Source organism: Lathyrus oleraceus, chromosome 1 (assembly GCF_024323335.1).
Source record: "Lathyrus oleraceus cultivar Zhongwan6 chromosome 1, CAAS_Psat_ZW6_1.0, whole genome shotgun sequence".
NCBI lineage: Eukaryota > Viridiplantae > Streptophyta > Magnoliopsida > Fabales > Fabaceae > Lathyrus > Lathyrus oleraceus.
In genome coordinates, this window is record NC_066579.1 from 303,936,628 (window position 1) to 303,946,571 (window position 9,944).

Sequence of the window (9,944 nt, forward strand, 5' to 3'; positions counted from 1 at the left end):
CAGTGTGCAGACAAACAAAAAATCTTCTGAATTTGATAGATTAGAAATAAGAATATCAAGTGTTTCAATAATACTAATATCAATCGCATGTTAATGGAGGTGAATTTGGAGACTAAGAACATCGATTTGATTATTTGTGTAGTGGATCAGTGGATGAATGGTCAAATAGCGTGTCCGATGCAATTTAAGGGTGGAACCAATTTTCGCAAAGTAAATGAACCCATATATACTCACTCGTAGTGATTCTGCAAAAAATACATAAATATATCTCTATCTAAGGAAAGTCTGGCAAAAAGGACAATTAAGGTATGATATTTTCAGTTACTAATTCTGGTGTATTGCTACCTCCGTGAAGAGTAAAGTTCAGCTTTTTAGAGTCTTATCGATATTGACTAATCCACGTGTCCCAAATTTTCCGCAGAAAACATGAAATTAACCACTGACCTGAACCTGACTCCAGCCGCATTCTTTAACCATTCCTTTATCAGCTATAGCATTTCGCATAGTATTCGCCTCATTCCACTTACCAATAGAGTTGTACAAATTAGCCATTAATACATAACTTGCAGAACTTCTTGGACTAACATCTAATAACTTGGCAGCTGCAAGCTCTCCGAGTTCAACATTGCCATGGATCCTACAAGCACTAAGCAATGGACCCAAAGCTTTGGCTTGGACTTCCGGTGGCATCGCCTTAACTGCATCTAGAGCTAGGTCAAGTTGGCCAACTCGACTAAGAAGATCTACCAAGCAAGTATAATGTTCTATTGTAGGAGTTATTCCAAAATCCGTTTGCATACTTTTGAAGTACTTTAATCCATCTTCTATCAATCCTGAATGGCTACAAGCAAACAAAAGACTAGTGTAAACAATGGCATCTGGTCTTATCCTCTCAGAAGTTGTCATATTTTCAAAGAGGCTAATAGCTTCATTCCCCAACCCATGGATAGCATAACTATTTATCATGGAAGTCCAAAGAGTCAAATCTTTATTTTTGACCCTTTCAAATACTTCTCTTGATTTGTTAATAACACCACATTTAGAGTACATGTGTATAAGAGATGTTTGGGCCTGTTGGTCCAATTCAAATCCGTTTTCGAAAACGTATTGTTCGATCTCTTGTCCAATGCTGAGTGAACCCAAATCAGCACAAGCTGATAAGATAGTTGCAAGGGTTGCTCCATTTGGTTTGATTTCCGTCCTTACCATCCTTCTAAAAAGATCCAATGCTTCCTCCGGATGACCTGAACGGGCATAACTGGCAATAATCGACGTCCATGATAGAACACTCTTTCTTATTATTGCATCAAATATCCTTCTAGCAGATGTAAGGTTACCACAGTTTGCATACATAGTTATAAGCAAGTTTTCAATGGAATCCTCTTCATCACACCCACATTGGAGTACAAGAGAGTGAACAGATGAAGCTAACAAAAGCTCTCCCGTTTGTATGCAACCAGAAATAAGATTCATAAACACAACAAAGTCAGTGCCAATATTTTGATGCTGCATTTGTTTAAATAACTTGAACGCTTCCACAATACTCCCAACCTTCACATATCCACCCATAATAGTTGTCCAAGAAACTATTGACTTTTCATCTAAAATCTCGAAAATTTTCTTTGCTTCATCCATTTGTCCAAACTGAACATACATACCCATCAATGAATTATCCAGAGAGACCTCAAAACACACAAGGCCAAGTTTGACAACAAAACAATGTATTGACATACCCTGCCAGAGAAACTCGAAAGAATTCAAATCAGAAGAATAACCCGATAAAATTGAAACAAATGTAGACGAACTCGGTTCAAAACCAACAACCAACATCTCTTTCAAGAGACTCATTGCCTTATCCATCAAAGACTCATGACAGTAAGCCGAAATCACAGCATTCCACGAAACAACAGTTCTTTGTGGCATTTCATCAAACACCTTTCTTGCAGATTCAATAATGGAACACTTTGAATACAAATCAACAAGTGCAGTTTGAACAAAAGTATCAGCTTGGAAGCCAAGTCTAAGGAGATGGCCATGAAGCATTGTACCGTGGGGAATGGAAAGGAGGTTAGCGCATGACTTGAGGAGTAAAGGGTAGGTGAAGGTGTTGCCATGGACACGAGAGTGGTGCATAAAAGAATATACTTTTAATGTTTCAGTGAAGAAACCATTATTGGTAGAGTCTCGAATGATCAAGTTCCATAGGTATAGGGGTCTTTGAAAGTTGGCAAAGGTTGAAGGACGCAGTGGCATTTACTTTTCAGTTTCTAGGCATTGCTGTTCTTTCTATTGTTTGTTATCTTAAATTTGAAAATTTGAGTATAATTTATATCAAAAACAAAGGGGTACACTAGGGTACTGATCTAATTTTAAAAATAGACTTAAGACAAATATCAATTTATATCAATTTTTTTGATAAAACTCATATAAAATTATAGATTTTGAAAATAAATTATATTTTTATATCTCTTTTTAAAAACTAGGTGTAAAATATATTGTTTTAATAATTAAAAAATAAATAGCTCCTGTTAAATTTGACGGTCGGTGTCGATATTGGTGAGCCATTTCATGTCGCTCAAAAATGTATCTGGATCTCCATATTCATAATATGAATTCGGAATGTCGTCTCCGTAATAACCTTATTTAAAAACTCAGAGAATTATACGGAGGTGTATATTTGTAATACACTCTCTTAGCTTAAACCACAAATTAATAACAAATGCAAAATTTAAACGAAAAATATAAATTAACATCATAATACATAACATTATATATATATATATATATATATATATATATATATATATATATATATATATATATATATATATATATATATATATATATATATATATATATATATATATATATATATATATATATATATATATATATATATATATATATATATATATATATATATATAACCGTTAACATATATTTAATATTACATTTTACTAGGACGTTGCAACATTATTAGAATATCTTCGATTGATCTTGCAATTATCGCATCCACTTCAATCATGCCCTTTATTTTGTAACGGTGAAATGTACTCCCCGTATCCCTTAAATCTTCATTCGTCTTCAGCTCAAACTTGTTGAACTGAATCTTTCCTTCGTTATCAATTGAGAGTGAACGGTACTCGAATTTCACAACTCTTTGATTGTCTGGGTATTGTAGGATATTCTCAAGTATGGATTTCGAATATACAAGAGAGTTGTACCATGTGATCCTAAATTCAAGTGAGGTCTTCACGCCGTTAAAGTAGACAAATGTGACATGTCAATATATGTTCATTCTGGTGTGATGTGATTTTGTTAAAAAGATGAGATGAGAGACTCATATTTATACAAGTTTTAGATCAATATGGATCTTAGACACACAATCCTATTGTAGGGGATATTCCGTATATGCATTTACAGACACACCCTATTTTTTTTATAAACTAAGGGTTTGTATAGAGATGCATTTCCGAATTACCCTCTATTTGGTAGTTTTTGCAATTAAAATGGGATTAATCTAGAAATGCATCTCTGAAATTGTCCTACAGACCAACTATTCATACAGAAAATGTTATATGCAAGGACAAAGTTGTTAATAGGTAAAACAGAAAGTTTTTTTTAAATTGACCCCCAATTGTTATACAACTAATGTTGAATATACATAACATATGTATCAAATTGTACCGAAATTACATCGGTGAGAACAATACATACAAAAAATGTGTCACCATCTAAATATAGAGTAAGTTAAAAACTAAAAAATATCAAAATATGTGTCACCACCTAAATCTATTTCTATGGATGATGCCGCATTTGACTTTTCCTTATTTGATTCTCTTTCAATATCGCTCAGCTTGGTGAACTCTTCCATCCTTTCCAAAAAGTGATCCGACCAAGTTTCAACCTCTTTTATGGAATGTGTAGTCCACTACAATGATGTCTTTGGTATAGGACACCTCGGTTTTAAATAAACTTGAACAAAATTGTGTGATTTTGTAAGTCAACCAATACACATGATGCATCTGGATAAATTTTTAGATGGGGTACTCCAAAGTGGAAAAATGTTTATGATAAACCATATCTGTCAGATCAATACACATTCTATTTTGCATATAACTCTTTTGTGGAAGAATTTATAACACCATTCTAAGAATCCATTATGCTTTCCATTATCACACAAGCTTTGACCATTTTCTCATCTTCACCCTTGATTTATTTGGTCCCTACTATAGGTTTAAGTATGCTTTTCACATTTTTGATTATGTGATACCTATAAAGTAATGCATATGATGTAGGAAACATCTTTGACACTGAATTCATCAGTACAGTATTGCAATCGGTTACAATGACCTTTGACACATTTTCTTGATCCTTCAACATAGTGTCACACACTTCCAAAATCCATTTAACGTTGTCCTCTTTTTTGCTTTCTAAAAATGCAAAACCTACTAAAAAAGTCATCTACGTCGAAGTAACACCTATAACTTCCAGAAGTGGAAGCTTATACTTGTTAGTTTTGTATGTTGAATCAATTATGAGCACAGTTGAAAATATGTTGAACAATTTGATGGAATCATGATGAGTCAAAAATATATCTCAAACAGTAACTCCATTCTCACACACTTTGTACCTAAAAACGTATTGATCATCATCCAGAAGCTTCAATAATTGTTGCATTTCAGTTTTTGGTCCTCTTATCGCATTGTTATTTACAGATATTGAACATTGTATATTTACTTGATATTTGAGACATTTTGAGTTCTCTTCGGTGTCAACGTTGCAAGTATGTTTTGGGCAGCACCATGTTTAATCTCATGCTAGAAACAAGCTCATTCTCCTCAGGATTAAGGAGACATACAATTGGATGACCGGATAACTTGTGACACAAGCAATCATTATGTATGCCATAAACCATATTAAATTTCCATGTATTATTCGCCTTCCGATATCCATGCACCTTAAAAGGGTACCCACACTTTCTCGATCTGGTATCATCCTATTTTAACTTGTGAATAGGTTGTTGGTACTTGTCCCTTTTTTTGCATCTCATTGTTACAAATGTTTGTCTTCTATCAGAACTATTATCAGACCTACCAATTATATCGTTGAACCCAAGTTTGGCGACCTTCGTACGAAACAATTGGAGCATATGTTCACGCTCAACAAACTCATGTTTAATTGTAAATTGTTTACAAATACCTACCTCAACAATAATCGATTTAACATCCACCTCGACATCAACTGATTTAACATCGTCTTCGACATACCAGATTTAACATCATCCTCAACTTCATCCGATTGAACATCCACATACACGGTAACTTTAAGGAAAGTATGAAGCTGCATCATATCTGCAACTAAGCATAATAGAAAAAATGATTTAATATTCAAGTTTAACTTTAGAACAACCTAAAAGTGCATATCCGAAACACAGGCAACCTACTCCAAAAATGCATCTACGGACTCAACGTTCATTTTTACACAGCATAAACCAGATTAATGCAAATAATTAGGAAGAAAATACATATTCTTTACCTTAAATTGCAGTTTCTGTTGCTCATTTTGATGTGATAAAACACAAGAATGTTATTTTGGAGTGTAAAAGTTGATTGATAATGGAAGGAGATTTTTTAAGGCAGTACTACAAAATATACATTTTGTAACATTTTATTACATCGACCTTTAAATCAACCAAAATAATAACTCTTATTTAGGCGACTTTTTTTTTTATTATTTAATAAAACACTTTTTAACACAATCGAGTATATCAACACTGGTGATAGATTAAGGATTACACATCTTAAATTCCAACACCAGCAATTTTCCATTTTTTCGTAACAAAAAAGGGTGTCTACCCTTAATTTGTATATTTATATTGAAATTAAAACAGTTTCACCATGATCGTTTCTACCAACCGTAGTGAAATATAGTTTTCATTTTTTTTTTCAATCTTAATGGGTTTAGTTTTCACTAACTCAAAGAGAGTTTAGTTTTTAAAGACACCGTTTTTACAATCTCATATACACTTTGTGTGAAATATTTTAATTCATTTTTCCTATACCTTGACAATTTTGACATTAAAGATCAATCTTAAAATTCAAACATATCATTTATTTGATAAAATAAATCTTAACATTAGTCTTTAAACCAAATTTTTTAATATATTGTATTAACTTTTGAATAATGGAATATGCAAGTTGAAAGTTAAATGACTTAAACGTATTAAAAAGTTGAATGACATATTTGTTCGATTTTATAGACAAATTCCTAAATAACTTCACCATGATTGTTCAGAAAAATCATGTTAATATGTACAATATACCATTTTGATTATTTTTGTCAAGCATAATAAAAAGTATTTCTCAAAAAAAATATATAACATGTTTTAATTTATTTCCTTCACAGCTCACATTTTAGTTTATATTATATCTACCTATAAAACATTTAAATATTTGACCAGGAAAACATTTTAATATGAATTACATTTCAAACTTTAAAACCTATACAAATGTAGTATATTTTTGAAGATAACAATTTTAGTATTTTATTTATATAATTATTCATACCAGAAATAATCTCTATGATTGTTTGACTTTTGTAATATATGTTACAAATATTAAATCTGACTTTGATTTTGATGAAATGGCTATTAAAGATAAGTGATCTCTTAAATAATATTTTTTAAAATATTCTTTTATTCTGTTAAATTATTTTTTAATAAAAATATATTACTATTTAATAAAATTAACATATTTATTTTAATAATTTTCTATGAAAGCTTTTACACTTTTCTAAAAACACTTTGAAACAATGTTATATAAAATTTAAAAAAATATATAAAGAATGTTAGGTTTTACTAAGCTATAATTTAGATCTAAGTTGTATAAAAAGAAATAATATAAGAAATTACTTTTCAGATTTTTCATATCTCAATTCACAAAGTGTTTACAATATAAATAGCTAGGGTTTTCTACTAAAAATAATGGGCCATAGGTCACTTCTAAAATAACATAACTAAGACCAAAAGATAATACTAATTGCCCCCTAGTTAATAATAAAAATCCTTTAATAAAACTGATTTCTTTTTTTCTCTAATGGACCTTGAAATCTTCTTATCAATACTCATTGGCCCAAGAAGAACCCTGTCCTCAAGGTTCAATGTAGATTTGAGTTTTGGCATGTGGAAGGAATCGTGTTTGGGCCTAAAACCTGCTGAATCGGATAAGGAAAAATGGGAGGGAAAAGCATTTTTCACATGTGAATTGGACGGTACAATATGGGTGTTCATTGTTGGTAGGTGAGCTTTTAATGACTTGGAAAGTGAGAGCAGAATATTTAATGATTTTTGGCTTGTGGGAATCTTGACCTTGGGCAGTGGACCGTCGAAATGTCTGGAACTATTTAGGGGATTTTTGAATAGGGAGAAAGGGACTTTTACACAAAGACAAATTTGATACGATAAAGATTGAAGCGATCAAGAGCGGCGAAGAACGGAGGTCCTTCAAGAGCGGATGCAATTGAAGATCAACGGGATTCCCTTACTTTTGTAATGTCTAAATTTTATATTGTATCTTATTTGAATAATATGAGTGGCTAAACCCTTCAATGCCATGGGGTGTCCTTGAATTGACTGTGCAATGACTCTGAATTGTTCATTTCCTTAATATATTATGTTTGTTTGTCAATTTCACTGTGCAATGTTTGTAATACTTTCTTTATCAGAAAAATAAGGATTGTTATGTGGTTAACAATTTGCGGGATTGCAATTGTTAAGGTTTTTGCACAGTGAAACTGTAGTAGATATCACCTATGGCTAGGGAAACCCTATGGTTACCGGTTTCATCTTGTTAATTTGTACGGCTTGGTTTCATTCTAATCGCCTAAGGACTTAGAGATTAGAATGAATGATCAAATATTTCCCTTTGAGGTCTTAGGAGGAAACCATTTTAAGATCCGGTAATTGCACATTTTAAAGTGTTTAAGGAGATATACATTCAAGGTCATTACATGAGATATTCATACACCATCCTTGGCATATTATTATACACTATGAAAAATATTTATTCTGCTTTCTTTTCTTATTCCCTTATACAGTGACTTTTCACAAAACCCCAATTATTTGTTTTGTTCAATTGAGTCACAATTTAAACCTGTATTGTTGCGCAGTCCTCGAGATCGATCTTTGGGGAAACATCCCTATTATTACTACATTGGAAAAATAGTACACTTGCTATTTTCCCGATCAAGTTTTTGGCGTAGTTGCCGGGGATTGCCAAATATAAAGTTTAAATTATTTCAATTGAAATTTTGTTGTTATGCAACTAATTCCGTTATTTTAATAATTTATTTCAATTAATATCAACTAATTTGTGTCTGATATTTGTATGCGAGGTAAGGCCTCAGCTGATTTTCCTTTTGATGCAGAAATTGAAAGAACTTTATGGACAAGACTCAGACAAGTTTGATTGGCAAGACTAGAATCAGGCGAAGAACATCCTTCCATTCATTCAGGTTCAGATTCAGGTTCAGAGAGAGAGATCGAAACAATGGCAGATAATCCACCACCACCAGAAATTGAGGATTTGAAAGTTATTAGCCCTACTGTGTGCATGCATAAAATTCTCATGGAAGAATACCACAAACCGGTGGTCCAACCGCAGAGAAGACTCAACCCAACAATTAAAGAAGTAGTTCAAAAAGAGGTGGTGAAATTGTTAGACGCATGTCTTATATATCCTATTTCTGACATCCCTTGGGTGACTCCGGTGCATATGGTCCCAAAGAAAGGGGGACCTCCGTAATAAGGAATGAAAAAAAATGAGTTAATCCCTACTAGGACAATTACCGGTTAGCGCGTTTGCATTGACTACAGGAGGTTGAACATAGCGACTAAGAAGGACCACTTCCCGTTGCCATTTATTGACCAAATGTTGGAAAGGTTAGATGGACATGATTACTACTATTTTATAGATAGATACTCTAGGTATACTCAGATTGTAGTTACTCTGGAAGACCAAGAGAAGACATCATTCGCATGCCCGTATGGCGTGTTTGCATACCGAAGAATGCCATTCAGGTTGTGTAATGCACCAACCACCTTCCAACGCTGCATGACTTCCATCTTCGCCGACATGCTTGAAAAGCATATGGAAGTGTTCATGGATGACTTTCCGGTCTTTGGATCCTCATTTGATAATTGTTTAACTAACCTCTCTCTTGTTTTAGACAGGTGCCAGAAAACAAACTTAATTCTGAACTGGGAGAAATGTCACTTCATGGTGCGAGAAGGAATAGTACTGGGTCACAAAATTTCCTACAAGAGAATTGAAGTTGACCAAGCAAAGGTGGAACTGATATCTAAGCTCCCACATCATGTTAATGAGAAGGGTATCAGGAGTTTCTTAGGACACACAGGTTTTTACCGCAGGTTCATAAGAGATTTCTCAAAAATCGCAAAACTGCAAACCACTTTATTGGTTAAGGATAAGGCGTTTATGTTCGACAAAGAATGCACCACAACCTTTGAGACATTAAAGAACAAATTAATTTCAACACCAATTATTATTGCCCCATATTGGTCTCTTCCGTTTGCGATCATGTGCGATGCTAGTGATATTGCTGTAGGGGCAGTCCTAGGACAACGAAGAGAGAAGTTGCTACATGTCATTTACTATGCTAGTCATGTGTTAAACCCTGCACAGATGAACTATGCAACTACTGAGAAAGAGTTATTGGTCGTGGTTTATGCATTTGACAAATTCAGGCAATACTTATTAGGATTAAGGTTGTCGTTTATACTGACCATGCTGCTTTGAAATATTTGTTTGCTAAATAGGATTCTAAGCCGAGGCTTCTCAGGTGGATCTTACTCCTCCAAGAATTTGATGTAGCGATTAGGGACAAAAGGGGATGTGAAAACACATTAGCGGATCATTTATCCC

The 9,944-nt window shown here is 33.2% G+C and overlaps 1 protein-coding gene across 1 annotated transcript; it reads right to left on the bottom strand.

Annotated features, from left to right (window-relative positions):
• Positions 1-200: 200 nt before the first annotated feature.
• On the bottom strand, positions 201-2,321 carry LOC127131868 (pentatricopeptide repeat-containing protein DOT4, chloroplastic). Its single transcript, XM_051060761.1, has one exon. It carries the CDS (start codon positions 2,251-2,253, stop codon positions 433-435), a length of 1,821 nt encoding a protein of 606 aa, XP_050916718.1. The 5' UTR covers positions 2,254-2,321; the 3' UTR covers positions 201-432.
• Between the last annotated feature and the right edge of the window lie 7,623 nt (positions 2,322-9,944).